Source organism: Halteromyces radiatus (genome assembly GCF_025201355.1).
Source record: "Halteromyces radiatus strain CBS 162.75 chromosome Unknown BX664scaffold_2, whole genome shotgun sequence".
NCBI lineage: Eukaryota > Fungi > Mucoromycota > Mucoromycetes > Mucorales > Cunninghamellaceae > Halteromyces > Halteromyces radiatus.
In genome coordinates, this window is record NW_026251688.1 from 295606 (window position 1) to 310874 (window position 15269).

Sequence of the window (15269 nt, forward strand, 5' to 3'; positions counted from 1 at the left end):
AGCACACATTAAAAAGAGACAAAGAGAATTGGATTTGTAAATAAAAAAAAATATACATTTGGACAAACTTTTATAAAAAAAGGTTTCAAACATGATGATACTATAAAAAATCAGTTCTTTTTCTTTTGTAAATGATAAAAAAATATACTATACTATACTATAAAAAAAATGATAAAATGGGGGTAATTCAAACTATGTAAATAATAAAAAAAAAATTCCTCTTTTTTAATCCACTTCTTCCATCTTGGAGGTTTCAGCAGATTCGGCAGCAGGAGCATCTTCAATGATTTCATCAGCAACTTCTTCTTCATCAATAGAAAGACCGAGGGCAATCATACGGTTGATACGCTTGGCGAAATCGGAAGGATCATCAAGAGAGAAACCAGAGGTCAACAAAGAGGTTTCATACAACAAAGTAGTAAGATCCTTAACGGTACGGTCACCAGAATCGGCAGTAACCTTAGCTTCAAGAGCCTTGACAATAGGATGGCTAGGGTTCAATTCCAAAGTCTTCTTGGAAGCCATGTAAGCAGACATAGAGTTGTCACGGAGAGCTTGAGCCTTCATGATACGTTCCATATTGGCGGACCAGCCGAATTGACCAGTCGTGAGAACACATGGAGAGTCAGTAAGCTTGTTGGACACAACCACCTTTTCAACCTTATCACCAAGGATTTCCTTGACAGTCTTGCAAAGGTTTTCATATTTCTTTTCTTCTTCTTCACGAGCCTTCTTTTCTTCTTCATCTTCTTCGATTTCCACACCTTCCTTAGTAATGCAGACCAACTTCTTATCATCGTATTCCTTGAGTTGAGTGGTGGCGTATTCATCAATAGGATCAGTCATCAACAAGACTTCAATGCCCTTCTTCTTGAAACCTTCCAAGAAGGGAGAGTTTTCGACAGCGGCACGAGATTCACCAGTGATGTAGTAAATGTTCTTTTGCTTTTCGGGCATACGGGTAACGTAATCCTTGAGAGAAGTCATTTCATCACCAGACTTGGTAGAATGGTAACGTAACAAATCAGCGAGCTTAGCACGGTTTTGAGCATCTTCGTGAATACCGAGCTTGATGTTCTTGGAGAAGGCTTCGTAGAACTTTTCAAAGTTTTCCTTGTCTTCAGCGATTTCAGCAAACATTTCCATACACTTCTTGACCAAGTTCTTGCGGATAACCTTAAGGATCTTGTTTTGTTGGAGCATTTCACGAGAAATGTTGAGGGGCAAATCTTCAGAGTCAACAACACCCTTGATGAAGCCAAGATATTCAGGGATCAATTCATCACAGTCATCCATAATGAACACACGACGGACGTAGAGCTTGATGTTGTTACGCTTCTTCTTGCCTTCGAACAAATCAAATGGAGCACGCTTGGGCACAAAGAGGATGGCACGGAATTCCAATTGACCTTCAACAGAGAAGTGCTTAACAGACAAATGATCTTCCCAGTCGTTGGTGAGGGTCTTGTAAAAGTTGGCATATTCATCTTCCTTGATATCTTCAGGATTACGAGTCCAAAGGGGCTTGGTCTTGTTAAGTTCTTCAATATCAGTGACCTTTTCCTTGATGGTCTTCTTTTCCTTCTTTTCCTTCTTGTCTTCTTCATCATCCACTTCTTCAATCTTGGGCTTTTCTTCACCTTCCTTGACTTCTTCGGCTTCGTCATCGGAGACTTCGACGTCGACTTCCTTTTCAACGGTCAATTCAATAGGATAAGAGATGAATTCAGAGTGCTTCTTGACAATATCCTTGATACGCTTTTCATCGAGATATTCAACCTAATATAAATTTAAAATAAATAAGATGTCTATTTCTTTCTATATCACTTTTTTTTTATTATACTTACTTGATCTTCCTTCAAGTAGAGACGCATTTCAGTACCACGACCAAGAGAGGGGTTCACTTCATCACGGGTAATAGTGAAAGAACCACCAGCAGCAGATTCCCAAATGTATTGTTCGTCATCATTGTGCTTGGTGATGACTTGAACCTTATCAGCAACAAGGTAAGCAGAGTAGAAACCAACACCGAATTGACCAATCATGGAGATATCAGCACCAGAAGACAAAGCTTCCATAAAGGCCTTGGTACCAGACTTGGCAATAGTACCCAAATTGTTAACCAAATCAGCCTTGGTCATACCAATACCAGAATCACGGATGCTAAGAATATTGTTTTCACGGTCAGCAGTGATACGGATGAACAATTTCTTTTCAGAGTCCAAAACAGAGGGATCAGTCAAGGATTGGTAACGGATCTTGTCCAAAGCATCAGAAGAGTTGGAGATCAATTCACGCAAGAAAATTTCCTGTTAAAAAATAAAATAAAAAAGATGATATGAGTATAACCAATATAATATATATATATTTTAGTCCATAATACACAACACATAACTCCCTCTCTCTCTCTCTCTCTCTCTCTCTCTCTCTCTCTCACATATACACAAAACAAAAAAACACGTCAACCTGTTCCCTTTCTCTTTTCTTCTCTTTTTTTTTTTTTTTTTAAAAAAAAACTTACCTTGTTAGAATAGAAGGTGTTGATGATCAAACTCATCAACTGAGAGATTTCAGCTTGGAAAGAAAAGGTTTCAGTTTCAGCAGACATGGTTGTATGAAGAAAAAGGGATGTGTAAATAAAAAGAAAAAGAAAAAAAAAAAGAAAAACAACTACAAAGAAGGGGGGAAGAAATTGACTGGGACTATTTAAAAGTAAAAAAAAAAAAATTAAACTGCGCTACTCAGAAAGCGTCACAGGTTGCTTCCAGCACCTTCTTTGGAATCAGCATGAAAATGCCAGAAATCATTATTTTTGGAACTGACAGACAAACAATAACAAAAAAAGATGAAGGGGATCGACAATTACAATCATATTATTTACAATAAGGAGAATAATGAATCAATAATAATAATGATGATAATGAGAAATAATCTAATAATAAATAAAAAAAAATACAATAAAATAATCTTATAATAAATCTATATCGTAGTATCTAAAGGTTGATTGAACCAAATAGTGCCTTTTCCATCTTCTTGTTGAGTATCTGTCATTGTATGAAAAAGTCCTTGAACAAAAGTTTCTCTGATAAAACAATCCACCAGACCAGGAATCCGTAAACTATAATCACGCCAAAAACTAGATCCAGGCTTGGTACCATGACGACCAACAGCTAATAATTTAAAATCCGGTGTTCTTTGAGCATATCTAAAAAAAAAAATGGAAAAAATAAACATCAATCATCTAGACTCATTCCCTTATTTTGATACGAACCGAAAGATTTGTCCCAAACCATACTTGTGTACTTCAATCAATTCTAATATTTTTTGATCTCTTGCAATAACAATTGAATCTGCTTCATAAGCCATGATATCACCAAAATGAATCTTTGTTTGTCGATCATATACTTGATGAATAGGATCTCCACTATTTGTTGTTGTTGTTGTTGTTGCCGGCATGGCACCATTTTTGATAATTTCCACGTGACTTGGGACATTGAAATATGCCGATATAATCCTTTGGAGATTACCTGATGCTTGCAAAACCATACGTTCTACAGGCGTAAATGAATCTGGTAACCTGATAAACACATTCCGAGACGATACTATACCATTGTAATATATGTGTATGTGGATAGACAATGATAAGGAGAATGGGTGACATAGAATAATAATAAATAAAAAAAAAAAGGTTTAATTACATATCCTATCTTATCATAATGATTGAACTTACCTTTATCAGTAAATTGAAAGGGTATTCTATGGTAATCTTCAGTACCTTCAGGAGGAGGAAGGGTATGCATTATTATTGGAATGTAAGTTATATTAAATAAATAAATAAAGAAAAAAAAAGGATAATGTAGATCTATATAAAAGTCAAATGATAATGAACGGACAAAGGTGCTTTGACACTTCGGTTTGATTCTGAAAAAAGTTTAAAAAAGAAAAGAGAAGGAATTTTTTATTTTTTTGGGCAAAATAGGCAAGGGGTGAAAGATTCAATCCCAGTCCATGTACCTGGCCTGGGCCTGGACTTTCTCACGATATTTTTAGCATATAAAAAGACAAGAATTAACTTTAAACAAAAAGATCAATGTATTTTTTATTCATAAACAAAATCATTTAAAATAAAATAAAATAAAATAATAATAATAATACTAATAATAATAAAAAATTATTAGACTAGACTAAACTAATATCACCATAGCGTCTGTCCTATAATTGAGTGATGGTGAGAGGATGATTGGCCTCTTGTCGTAATGCTTCTTGTTGTTTTTCCAAATCTGATAATGTGATACATTCAGGTTTAATGATGTGGGAATCACCATATACTTGACAAGACCAATCAGAGAGGGGAGATTCATTATCAGACAAATTTGGTGTCTCCATATAAGGTGGTAACATTGGTGTATCATTGTTGTAACCACAGAGTTGCATCATCATAGGCATTTCCGTCGAGTAATGACCTTCCATTAAAATATTACTTGGTGGTTGATTCTTATAGCCATGGAGGATATCATCATAGTCACTATTGCTGATATTATTAGGATGATAGGTTGAACGATAATAGTCATTATTGCCAATAGTAGTAAAGGAATCCAATAAAGGTTTTCCAGGTGTAATCAAATGATTTTCCATATGTTGTTGTTGTTGTTGTATGAATTGAATAAGGCTTTCATCGTACATAGGATATTGAAGAAAAGATAAATCATTTTCCACCGGTGTGTTTGATACCACTTGATTAGCAAAATCCTTCCATAAGTTCAATCCATCATTAACACCATAGTTTGGAACCATTGGAATAATAGAATCCTTTGAAGGAGTAGAAAGTGAATCCATAAAGACTTGATTCTGTACTGTGGAATCAGATGACCGAGGTAACTTGATAGATGAAGTAGAATGATATTGTTTTTTTGACTTTATAGATTCTTCTTTTCTTTTAGTGGAAACATGTTTTCTTCTAGGGGCATATTTATAACCAGGGAATCTAATTAAAAAAAAAAAAAAAAAGAAAAGAGAAAAAAATAAATAGTAGTTTACTCTCAAAAAAAAAAAAGGATGTTGTACGAATCCATGGATGGATTCAACAACCGACAATAATGCATATATACATACTTACTTTGCAGAATGATCATCCTTGGCCTTTTTGGCGACATCCATATATAATTGTTTTGATTTCGGATCAATTTGTTTCCACCATTTGGCTACGATTTTAGATATCAATCGATGATTGGCACCTTTACATAATTCAGCTATTTGTTGTTGTTTTTCTTTACGATACACCAAAAAACAATTCAATGGTCGAGGTGCAATATTGGGATCTCTTTTACGAGTACGTGGTTTTCTTAAAGGTTTACGATTAGCTTCAGTATATTTGATAAGTTCAAGGACATCTTGATATTGCTCTGGTGTTAAAGGAGTGAGATATTCTGTTTTAGGCATAATGAACCATATAAGATGAAAGGAAAGTAAGGGGCGGAATAGTAAAGATAAAAAGGAAAGGAATGGGGAATAAAGAAGATGAAAAAAAATAAAAGAAACAAAGAATAATAAAAAAAAAAGTAAGAAAGATTTCTCATTTTTATATAAAATCATATTAGAAAAAAAAAAACAACTTTCCACAAACAGTAGCATAATACTATAACAATAAAATGGGATTTCTTCATTGTACCATTATAATCATCCCTTTTTTTCCCCCAAAAAGAGAAGACAATAACACAAAATAGAACAAATCATTTTATCCAAAAATATAGGTAGCATGACTTTCTTTTTATTGTTAATAAAAAAGAAGGAAGATGGAAAATATAAACTATATAAACTACATTTAAGCCTTGACAGCATACTTGCGAGGAGGGAAAGCAAGAGCCTTCTTTTGTTCCTTGACAGTCTTCAAGCTACGTTCATAAGGAGTCAAAGCACGACGCATGGCACGGGTCTTCTTGACACGGAGATCCAAGGGAGTGAACTTCTTCTTTTGGTAGAACAAACGGAGTTGTTCACGTTGAGTTTGGTTGATGACAGTCAAGATGGTGGCAACGGTACGACGAGCACGACCACTACATATAAATAATAATAATAATAATAATGGTCAGTATGAAATCATTCTATACATATGATGGACTTACATTTCTTGAAGCTTGGAGGAAGAACCACCAGCAACCTTTTGGACACGGAGAGAAGCGAGTTCTTGCTTGGCTTCATCAAGGAGCTTGACAAGTTCAGCCTTGTTCTTGTTGCGAAGTTCTTGAGCTTTGACGGGAGCCTATCAATATACATATATATAATGATGGTAAGTTTTTTTTTTTTTTTTCCTTATGAAACAAAGTAATGCATTCGTTTAAATATATAAAGTCGATTCATTATAAATTCATTCGTCATTGACTTTTTTTTGTTGTTGTTGTTTCCTTTTATCCATCCATCCATCCATCCATCCATTTTATCATGTTGTTTCGTATTCCTTCGTTATATTTGTAAATGAATCGACTTTATATTATAAAACGGATGCGTCGTCTATTGTTATGTTGCACCTTACCATTGTTTCAAGCAAAAAGTTAAAAGAGGAAGAATCTGTACAAGTTTGCTTTGTGAAGGGTTAATTTTTTTTCAGTCATCGGAGCCAGAAATCAAGCATACGGTCCGGGGAAGCATAGAACACTAATGACAAAAAAAAAAAAAAAAAAAAAAAAACTGGGATTTAAAAAAAAAATCATCACTTTTTTTATTTTATAGTTGGGGGGGGGAATATATTGCATAAAAACTACTACTATCCTTCCATTGGACTAACAGAACGTCTAGTTAAAATGTCACGAGATGTAGGATCGTTGATAGAAGGATGATTGAGAGAAGAAGATAAACTAGTAGAAGAAGGAGAGGGTGCTACTACTACAGAAGAGAAGAAGGGAATTTGATCCAAAAGACGTGACATGATAAAAGGAGACAACATTCGGAAACCACTAGTACGAGTCACCAAACCAAAATGTCGAAAGATAAACATCACTGCTGTTTGTTGCAAACCTTCCTGTCCAGCATCCACAGCCGCTTGATATATTTTACTGACATATTCCACCATGATACATCCATAAAGTCGTCTTACACACAAAGCCAAGAGTCGAGGCAATAAATAAAGATTAGCCATCACCATCAAATCTGCCACCAGTACAGGAGATAAAGTTTCATTCAGAGCATCTGTATAAAGAAATTGGACAAACGCCTTGAGGACATCAAATGGTTCAGGTAGTGTCATGCGATCACATAAAGATTCCACCATACCAGAGTTCATCAAATGTGAAAAGTGAGGCCATCTTGCTAGGAGAACAAGTCGATGCACATGTAAATCACCTGCTTCAGGATTAATACTTGATCGAATCATAAAATCAGCACTTGATGATTGACCCATTGTTAATAATCCAGCTAGATCCGTTCCTAATTGTGATGGTGGTACAGGTACAATTCCATGGTCCTTGAGTTGAATTCGAAGCATCATTGTATAATATTCATCCACTTCTTCATCAGTCGCACCAAATAAAATAAATGAACTAGCATGTTCCGCCATTGCAAAGTACTGCCAGTGAATACATCCCATTGACAATTGTGGTGAAACATCATGATATTGCCATTGCATAGAGCTAAGATCCAAATTCCAAAGTCCAATACTACCACCACCAGTTCCTCCAGCATGATCGTTGTTCCTCCTTCTTCTCCTCCTACTACTACTATGTTGTGCTATATTGATATCATTGTTGTGATTGTTATTATCAGATACTTCATCATCATCATCATCATCGTCGTCGTCGTCGTTTTGTTGTGTTGTCAAAGTACAAGTTGAAGGAGTCGTCGCTACTACCACTACCATCTGATCACCACAAATTTGAGCAAATTGTTCGCCCACTAAAGGAGGTGCTGAAGGAGAATCGATTTCCAATTGAGTAACGGTATGTGTATCCAGATCCAAAAAGGATAATATATTGGAACGGCTCATGTCTTGATGATAACCACCAAATAAATAAAGTCGTTTGTTGTAAAAGAAGGTCATATGTTGAGTACGTTGAACAAAGTGTAGAGGAGGTTGCCATTCATATGTATTCAAGTCCAAAATAAGTACTGTATCCGCCACATGGTCCTCTCGATCCAATCCACCTGCAATATAAAGTCTACCTTGATCATCAATGTTTGCTGAGTGTTTAATACGTCCTTCTGTAGGTATCATGCCCGTCGTTTCTGGATGTTCCCATGTCATTGTATCTAAATGCAAAATGGCCACTGTGTTGAAAAAATGATGGTCATCGTCATCACCCGTACCACCGAAGACGACTAGTTTGTTCGTACCCCATAAAGTAGCTGTATGATCATTGCGTTTGGCCATAACAGGTGCAGTATGATTGTAAGCCATTCGTGTCCAGCAATAAGATGTTTGTTGTTGTCCTTCATCCACGGTCAATTGGTATAATGTGTTGAAGACTTCATCGCTATATCGATCAAACCCGCCAAGAACGTACACTGTGTTGCCAACAGTCGTCAAGGAAGCACCTACCAAGCAAGAAAGTGATTCTCCCGTTGTTCGATGCACTTGACTACTACCATATATAGTTGAAGGAGTTAAATCGCCATGATAACTATGTAAAGAATGTGGAGTACCTGGAGGTGAAGTACCAATATACATATCGTACATGAATTATTATTTATAAGAATAAAGGGTATGAAAAAAGAAATAGAAATAAAAAAAAAAAGTAAAAAAAGAGAGAAAGAAAGAAAAAAAAAATGCCGCACACACATAGATTACAAAAAAAAAAAAAAAAAAAAAAGATGGCGGGGAGTGAAATTTGCTAATAATGTGGCCGGACAAGTTGAAAGAAACAAAAGGGTCAAGAGAATTGAATTTTTCATACAGTTCCTCCCTTTTTCAAATCAATCGAAATGGTACGAAGTTAGACAAAAAACAAGAAAGAATGATACAACCATCCAACATCACTTTATATGTAGATGCATTTATAAAAGCAATGTAGAGATGGATGTATAAAGATGAATATGAATTTTTAATACTAATGATATCATTTTTATTTTTATTTCTTTATTTATATATGATCCATCCATCCATCCATCCATTCAATCAACCCATTCATCCAACCTAAACCATCATCAACAACTTTTTATTATTATTCCTATCCATCCATTATCATTTATACAACTTTAAATCCATTCATCCATCCATTATGTGACGTTACGATATATATATATATTTGGGTTTTTAGGCTAAGCGCACCAAGAAGGTTGGAATCACTGGTAAATATGGTACTCGTTATGGTGCCTCTTTGAGAAAGCAAGTCAAGAAGATGGAAATCACTCAACATTCCAAGTACACCTGTACCTTCTGTGGTAAGGATGCCGTCAAGCGTACTGCTGTTGGTATCTGGAAATGCAAGGGTTGCAGCAAGACCATGGCTGGTGGTGCTTACACCGTTTCGTAAGTAGTGAAAAATGATAATTAGATATTACAGGAACTAAATGTACATGTTATTTAGTACCACTGCCGCTGCTACCGTCCGTTCCACTGTCCGTCGTCTTCGCGAAATGGCTGAAATCTAAAATGTCATCTTTTTTTTTTATATTTCAGTTAATAAATAAAAACATGATTACTTGTACACTTTACAATATTTATTCGTCTCGACATTTGGATCCAAATATATCTATATAATTTGAACGATAAGCTTTTTTTTTTTTTTTTTTTATTGATTGAATAGAGGGTATAATCTAAATAGAATTCTATAATAATGATGAGGTAGAAAGAAATAAAAACTATAGGATTGAAAATCATGATTGATCAGGAGATGTTGATGATTGAATTGGATTGTTGGTTGTCATATATTCTTCGTCATCACTAAAGGAATTGATCAATGCACTAAAATCTGTGTCGAGTATATCTGTGGGTGACTGGATGGTTTCTTCATTCAATGGTGCTGCGGTTGGTGGAGTAGGTGATGATAAAGATGATGATGATAATAATGGATGTGTAGTTCCTGATGCTGATGCTGCTGTTTCAGTAGTTTCACTAGTTGATTGGATAGCCAGTCTTTCATTGATTTTGCTTTGAATATAATTTGCTGTTGCAGTAAATGAGGCACGTTCACTCATGTCAGCAGCGATTTGCATAAAGTAGGTTGATGTTTCAGGAGTGACGAGTAAAGTACATAATTCAGTGCATCCATGATTAGCGGCATAAAGTAAAGGTGTATTGGTGGACGTATTGTTGTTGCCATTGTTGTATCCAGGATCTGCACCATGTTCCATCAGATATCGTACCATATCAATCTTTCTTTGTTGTACAGCTACCAAGAGAGGTGTTTCTTCCATTGTATTTGTCACATTGATTTCAGCTCCACCATTGATCAAAGCTTCCAAAGCATCCATTCTATTCCAAGTCACTGCATGATGTAATACTGTTGCAAACCGAGTCTTTCCATTCACATCTGCTCCACCTTCTAATAAACGTGTCATAATAGATCCATATCCTAATCCAATAGCTATGGCCAAAGGTGATAGTCCACGATGATTGTTTTGGTCCACAGGTACACCTCGTTCCATAAATATAGGAATCACTTCACTAAATTGATTAGAAACTGCCAAATGAAGAAGAGTATTTCCTTGAGCATCTATCGTGTCCAATGCCGCGCCTGCATCAATAAGAAGTTGAGTACAAGGTAATGACTTGGCAAACAAAGAGTTGGAGAGTGGAGTATGGCCAAGAGTATCTTTCAAATTCACATCAGATCCATGTTCAAGTAAGAGTTCTACTGCATCGAAACTTCCCGCACTAGCTGCTGCATGTAATGCCAATTCTTTATGAGGACCATGTATCGTATTCACATCGAGTTCCGAAGTAAGAAGTAGTAGTCGTAGAGCCTCCATACTATTGTTTCGAGCTGCCAAGTAAACTAATCCATAACCGTCTTCATTTGTTTCACTGAGATCTCCTTTTGTTTTGATATATTGATATAATGCTTTCATATCCAAAGATGTCAGAGTAATGGCTTTCCATAACGCACTAGTTGTAGCAGGAGAGTCTGACTCGTCATCATTTTCATTCGTTATTGTTTGTCGTTTCTTGTTATTTTCAGTACCATTTTCACTATTGCTTCTCACTCGTTTATTATCATTGGTTTGTATCATCTCGAGAGAACAAAAATATAAAAATAAAAAAAAAAAAGTAAAAATAAGGCGGGAAAAGGAAAAAGTGTAAAAAGGGAACTTCTCTCTTTTTTGGGTTAAAAAAAAAAAAAAAGATCTGCCCCACACTAAGAGCGACTTTGATTGGCTGACTTATTCTGTAAGGGCCACGGTAGTTGAAACCTGAAGGCACCGAGAAAAAAAAGTCCAATCATAACAAAAAAAAAAAAAAAAAAAAAACATGAATGTGAATTCCCCCTTTCCTCTTTTCTTTTTTTAATTCCAATTTTTTTTTTTCTATAACCATGCAACGATTCGTACATCAAGCCCGTCGCTTGACTCCTGCTCTTCAATCTAGCCGAGGATATGCTTCTCAAGCCACCAAGTCTGCTGGTGAACAAGTCCCTGGTGAAAGTAATGCGCTCATTTGAATACTATTATTACGAATAATATATAGTTGAATTGTCATTATACTTACTCGTGGCATTTCTTTTTTAATTATTATTATTACTTTTAGCTTTTGCTACCTCTGCTTGGAAAAAGACTGCTATTGTTGTAGCCATTGGTGCTGTATGGTACAATGTGGATCAATCCATTTCTAATGCTGGTGTAAGTATCCATATTAAAAAATGTCAATACAGGTTACTCATAAGTTTTATTATTGATAGAACAAAAATATCATCACCAAATGGGTTGAAACTGCCATGACCTCTAGCGAAGAAAACGACAAAATCAATGCCTCATTTTACAACCACTCTCAAACTCTTGCTGACTACAGGTAAGAATAATGATATACACGGTCAAATAATGAGAAAATTCAATTTTTTTTTTTTTTTTTTTTTTTAGATTGATTTACCAAGATGCTCAACGAGCCCCTGTCTATCGTATGAGATACCCAGAGTAAGAAGACTAAAAAAGAAAAAACTATAAATCATTCATGATAATTTAATGACAACCTTTTTTTTTTTTTGTATCTTAGATCATTTGAACGTTGCAGTCCTCGTGCTTTGACTGCTGGTGCTCAAGCAGACTTATCAGATGTCAAAATCCGATCCGATTAGAGGAACAATAGGATTGAAACAAACTAGAAATGAAATAGATTTTTCCAATTTTTTTTCTTATCAATAGATTAGTTTTGTATTTTATTTTTATTTTTATTTATTTGTTTTCTGTTTGTTTGTACAATTTTAATAATAAAAAAAAAAAAATAAAGAAAAAGAAACCTGCCAATTATTATTAATATCATTTTTTTATGTACCTGCATGATCAATTACATCTGAAACTCCTGTTTGAAATTATTTAATCTTAAAAACTTTTTAATTGAAACATGCTTAAAAAAAGCTTTCTATATATAAATCATTATGATGATGAAATGATGGGATGATGCGTTGGTGGATGAATGATCTGATGACGAATGAATGGTGAGTGTATAGTTTAACAGAGGATTTAATGACAATGATTGATAATCATGTAGTTATCCTTTTGGTTGATCATCAAATGAACAAATTTACAGGTTTCCATTTTAACATCAAAGTTTTTTCAGTCGTTTGTGACATTCAAACTATGATTGGTCGACAAATAATTTAACTTTTGCATACAAAGGACACACAGACCACATCACGTATTAGAACTATATTGTAAATTTACTAATATAAATTTATAGAAACAAGGGAAAATAGGATGATGAACTGAAGATTTTTTCTTTCATAAGAATAAATTGATGAATAGAAAAGTCATCATTAGCGATAGAGAGACATCAGGGTGATCGGGATTTGAACCACGTCGTATCTTACGTCAGATTTCCAACAATTTTTTTTTTCTGAAGGAAAAAAAAAAAACTGGATCTCCTTTTCTCTTCTTTTTTTTTGATTTGGTGATCTTTTTCTAGTTTCAAACGCGTCTTGTTACTTGATCTATTCTTCATCTATTATAGTTGATTCTCACCTTATATTTCTTTTTTTATACATCAATTTGGTAAGGGAGTGGAAAATAAAATTATATCACTAGACTGATTGACTGACTGACTGACTGACTTTTTTTTTCTCGAAACTTATCGAATCTTCTTTCTATAGACCTTTTTTCTTGGTTCTTTTTTTTTTTTTTTTTGTTTTATTCCTCTCATTCCAATCATAGCAATATCAATTTTTAATATACATCATGACTGCGGCTGTATCTCATACCAACCATACCAAGACTGTAGTTGACGCAGCAAACAACAACAAATTGGATAGCACAGCAGCTAACATTGCATCTCAAGATGTCGGACTTCTCTTTGTTAGGGAATACTATACCTTTTTGAACAAGAAACCTCTCCGTTTGCATGCTTTTTACAACAAGGATTCCTTTTTTGTACGAGGTGATGAAGGTGAAACTGTCCAAACTTATCAAGGACAAGATGTAAGTCAGAAAAAAAAAAAAAGAATCAGCTAATGATATTGTTTATATACTTTAGGAAATTCGCAAAAAGATTGAAGAATTGAACTTTGAAGATTGTAAGGTATTGGTGACTCAAGTAGATAGTCAAGCCTCAGCCAACAATGGGATTATTATTCAAGTATTGGGTGAAATGTGTGTAATGGATGGTCCTTCTCAAAAGTTCAGTCAAACTTTCTTTTTGGCTCCTCAACCTAATGGTTACTATGTGTTGAACGACATTTTCCGATTTTTGAAGGACGAAGTGGATATTGATTATTATACTTGTGAAGATGATCAACAACAACAGACCAAGAAGGATGAAGTCATTGTTGAACAACAAGCTGTGGCTGAAGATGGAAAGCAACAACCCTCTGAACCTGTGAAGGAACCTGTACGACAAGTAGAACAAACTACGGTGCCTGTGGTGGAAGAATCCGTCAAAGCTACTTCTCCTGTTGAATCCAAGCCTGAAGAAAAGAAGAAAAAGCAAACCAAGGAAGATGCCAAGACAATGACAAATGGTGTTACTGATGTTAAGAAGACTGAAAAGCCAAAGCAATCTCAACCCAGCAAGACAACTGAAAAGCCTGCTACTCCTACCTCTACTGCTGCTTCTCCTGCTCCTCCTGCTCCTGCTGCTCCTAGATCCTGGGCCAACCTTGCTGCTAATGATCCTTCAAAATGGGGTGCTCAAGTCTCAGAAGCCAAAGGTTCTGTAGCTGCTAATGCTCCTGCTGCTACTCAACAAACTACCAAAGAGACATCTCAACAAACTACTAAAGAATCAACTGGATCTCAGCAACAAACCGCTCAAAGCAACAAAGATCGCAAAGGTAATTGGGTAAAAATAAAATAATATTGAATATATGTGAATGAGGATGATGGTAACTGACGATATATAATTAATATAGAGGAAGCAACTAGTATCTTTGTCAAGAATGTGACCCATGGGTTGACTGAAGCTCAATTATCTGAAGCATTTTCTAAATTTGGTACGGTGAAAAGCTTGAATATTGTGGCTAGTCGTCAATGCGCGTTTTTGGACTTTACTACACCTGAAGCCTGTCAAAAAGCACTTGGTCAACACAAGGTGAATGTTGGTACATCGATAGTACTTGCAGAGGAACGACGACGTTATGGAAGTGGTGGTATGAATCGTCAACAACAACAAAATGGAACAGGTGGCAATTATGAACGGCGTCATCAAAGCAATTATCGAAGATCTGGTAATACCAATACTAATAGCAACACCAATACTGGTCGCACGACTGGCAATACAGGCAATACCAATAAATCTCGGCCTACTGGAAATCCTCAAAAGTAAATCAATTTCTTGGATCTTTTTATCTAGTGGATAGTTTTTTTTTTCTATTCCTTTTAGTATATACATCATCATGATCTCCCCCCCATCCCAATCCTTTTTTTTTTTTTTATTATCTTATCCCATCTTTTGTCCCTTCTTTGTATCCAATTCATTTATTCCAATACATATTACAAAATGTTATTGTACACACATCATTTTTTATACTTTGTTTTTTTTTTTGTTTGTTTTTTTTTCTGATTTTGCATCAAAATAATACTTTTTTTTTTTTTTTTTTTACAAAAATAAAACACTCATCTTTTTTTTTTTTTTTTTGTATCTATCAACTTTTTAAAAAAAAAGAAAAAGAAGTTTAAATTTTATTATATGAATGTTT

At 35.0% G+C, this 15269-nt stretch overlaps 9 protein-coding genes across 9 annotated transcripts; 3 read left to right on the forward strand and 6 right to left on the reverse strand.

Annotated features, from left to right (window-relative positions):
* Window positions 1-28: 28 nt before the first annotated feature.
* BX664DRAFT_323474 (heat shock protein 90-1) lies at window positions 29-2660 on the reverse strand. The gene is made up of 3 exons (XM_051543666.1): window positions 2522-2660; window positions 1848-2309; window positions 29-1779 (listed from the first exon to the last, which is right to left on the reverse strand). Exons 1-3 carry the CDS (start codon window positions 2606-2608, stop codon window positions 226-228), a joined length of 2103 nt encoding a protein of 700 aa, XP_051402487.1. The 5' UTR covers window positions 2609-2660; the 3' UTR covers window positions 29-225.
* Window positions 2661-2846: 186 nt separating this feature from the next.
* On the reverse strand, window positions 2847-3920 carry BX664DRAFT_323475 (uncharacterized protein). The gene is made up of 3 exons (XM_051543667.1): window positions 3731-3920; window positions 3272-3602; window positions 2847-3205 (listed from the first exon to the last, which is right to left on the reverse strand). Exons 1-3 carry the CDS (start codon window positions 3798-3800, stop codon window positions 2980-2982), a joined length of 627 nt encoding a protein of 208 aa, XP_051402488.1. The 5' UTR covers window positions 3801-3920; the 3' UTR covers window positions 2847-2979.
* A 222-nt stretch (window positions 3921-4142) lies between these two features.
* Window positions 4143-5528, reverse strand: BX664DRAFT_323478 (uncharacterized protein). Its single transcript, XM_051543668.1, has 2 exons — window positions 5117-5528; window positions 4143-4984 (listed from the first exon to the last, which is right to left on the reverse strand). The coding sequence occupies exons 1-2, from the start codon at window positions 5437-5439 to the stop codon at window positions 4213-4215; spliced, it is 1095 nt and encodes a 364-aa protein (XP_051402489.1). The 5' UTR covers window positions 5440-5528; the 3' UTR covers window positions 4143-4212.
* Window positions 5529-5732: 204 nt separating this feature from the next.
* Window positions 5733-6629, reverse strand: BX664DRAFT_323480 (ribosomal L29 protein-domain-containing protein). The gene is made up of 3 exons (XM_051543669.1): window positions 6530-6629; window positions 6123-6259; window positions 5733-6053 (listed from the first exon to the last, which is right to left on the reverse strand). Exons 1-3 carry the CDS (start codon window positions 6530-6532, stop codon window positions 5822-5824), a joined length of 372 nt encoding a protein of 123 aa, XP_051402490.1. The 5' UTR covers window positions 6533-6629; the 3' UTR covers window positions 5733-5821.
* A 61-nt stretch (window positions 6630-6690) lies between these two features.
* BX664DRAFT_323481 (uncharacterized protein) lies at window positions 6691-8694 on the reverse strand. Its single transcript, XM_051543670.1, has one exon. The coding sequence runs from the start codon at window positions 8663-8665 to the stop codon at window positions 6761-6763; it is 1905 nt and encodes a 634-aa protein (XP_051402491.1). The 5' UTR covers window positions 8666-8694; the 3' UTR covers window positions 6691-6760.
* Window positions 8695-8788: 94 nt separating this feature from the next.
* Window positions 8789-9582, forward strand: BX664DRAFT_274186 (60S ribosomal protein L37a; the record flags this gene model as incomplete). Its single annotated transcript, XM_051541239.1, has 3 exons — window positions 8789-8913; window positions 9246-9457; window positions 9516-9582. Exons 1-3 carry the CDS (start codon window positions 8911-8913, stop codon window positions 9577-9579), a joined length of 279 nt encoding a protein of 92 aa, XP_051402492.1. The 5' UTR covers window positions 8789-8910.
* A 151-nt stretch (window positions 9583-9733) lies between these two features.
* BX664DRAFT_323484 (ankyrin repeat-containing domain protein) lies at window positions 9734-11197 on the reverse strand. Its single transcript, XM_051543671.1, has one exon. It carries the CDS (start codon window positions 11158-11160, stop codon window positions 9805-9807), a length of 1356 nt encoding a protein of 451 aa, XP_051402493.1. The 5' UTR covers window positions 11161-11197; the 3' UTR covers window positions 9734-9804.
* A 214-nt stretch (window positions 11198-11411) lies between these two features.
* Window positions 11412-12385, forward strand: BX664DRAFT_323486 (uncharacterized protein). Its single transcript, XM_051543672.1, has 5 exons — window positions 11412-11571; window positions 11675-11766; window positions 11826-11935; window positions 12004-12057; window positions 12137-12385. Exons 1-5 carry the CDS (start codon window positions 11463-11465, stop codon window positions 12216-12218), a joined length of 447 nt encoding a protein of 148 aa, XP_051402494.1. The 5' UTR covers window positions 11412-11462; the 3' UTR covers window positions 12219-12385.
* Window positions 12386-13254: 869 nt separating this feature from the next.
* Window positions 13255-15139, forward strand: BX664DRAFT_323490 (uncharacterized protein). Its single transcript, XM_051543673.1, has 3 exons — window positions 13255-13554; window positions 13610-14405; window positions 14484-15139. Exons 1-3 carry the CDS (start codon window positions 13315-13317, stop codon window positions 14894-14896), a joined length of 1449 nt encoding a protein of 482 aa, XP_051402495.1. The 5' UTR covers window positions 13255-13314; the 3' UTR covers window positions 14897-15139.
* The last annotated feature ends 130 nt before the right edge of the window (window positions 15140-15269 follow it).

Coding starts and splice junctions, on each gene's coding strand:
- BX664DRAFT_323475 (XM_051543667.1), bottom strand. CDS start 3,800: ATGCATACCCTTCCTCCTCCTGAAGGTACTGAAGATTACCATAGAATA. Junction 3,603..3,730: donor CTTTCAATTTACTGATAAAG/GTAAGTTCAATC, acceptor ACAATGGTATAG/TATCGTCTCGGAATGTGTTT. Junction 3,206..3,271: donor GGTTTGGGACAAATCTTTCG/GTTCGTATCAAA, acceptor TTTTTTTTTTAG/ATATGCTCAAAGAACACCGG.
- BX664DRAFT_323481 (XM_051543670.1), bottom strand. CDS start 8,665: ATGTACGATATGTATATTGGTACTTCACCTCCAGGTACTCCACATTCT.
- BX664DRAFT_323484 (XM_051543671.1), bottom strand. CDS start 11,160: ATGATACAAACCAATGATAATAAACGAGTGAGAAGCAATAGTGAAAAT.
- BX664DRAFT_323490 (XM_051543673.1), top strand. CDS start 13,315: ATGACTGCGGCTGTATCTCATACCAACCATACCAAGACTGTAGTTGAC. Junction 13,555..13,609: donor AAACTTATCAAGGACAAGAT/GTAAGTCAGAAA, acceptor TATATACTTTAG/GAAATTCGCAAAAAGATTGA. Junction 14,406..14,483: donor AAGCAACAAAGATCGCAAAG/GTAATTGGGTAA, acceptor TAATTAATATAG/AGGAAGCAACTAGTATCTTT.
- BX664DRAFT_323486 (XM_051543672.1), top strand. CDS start 11,463: ATGCAACGATTCGTACATCAAGCCCGTCGCTTGACTCCTGCTCTTCAA. Junction 11,767..11,825: donor AATCCATTTCTAATGCTGGT/GTAAGTATCCAT, acceptor TATTATTGATAG/AACAAAAATATCATCACCAA. Junction 11,936..12,003: donor CAAACTCTTGCTGACTACAG/GTAAGAATAATG, acceptor TTTTTTTTTTAG/ATTGATTTACCAAGATGCTC.
- BX664DRAFT_323480 (XM_051543669.1), bottom strand. Junction 6,054..6,122: donor TCCTCCAAGCTTCAAGAAAT/GTAAGTCCATCA, acceptor ATTTATATGTAG/TGGTCGTGCTCGTCGTACCG.
- BX664DRAFT_323478 (XM_051543668.1), bottom strand. CDS start 5,439: ATGCCTAAAACAGAATATCTCACTCCTTTAACACCAGAGCAATATCAA. Junction 4,985..5,116: donor AAGGATGATCATTCTGCAAA/GTAAGTATGTAT, acceptor TTTTTTAATTAG/ATTCCCTGGTTATAAATATG.
- BX664DRAFT_323474 (XM_051543666.1), bottom strand. CDS start 2,608: ATGTCTGCTGAAACTGAAACCTTTTCTTTCCAAGCTGAAATCTCTCAG. Junction 2,310..2,521: donor ACACCTTCTATTCTAACAAG/GTAAGTTTTTTT, acceptor ATTTTTTAACAG/GAAATTTTCTTGCGTGAATT. Junction 1,780..1,847: donor TCTACTTGAAGGAAGATCAA/GTAAGTATAATA, acceptor AATTTATATTAG/GTTGAATATCTCGATGAAAA.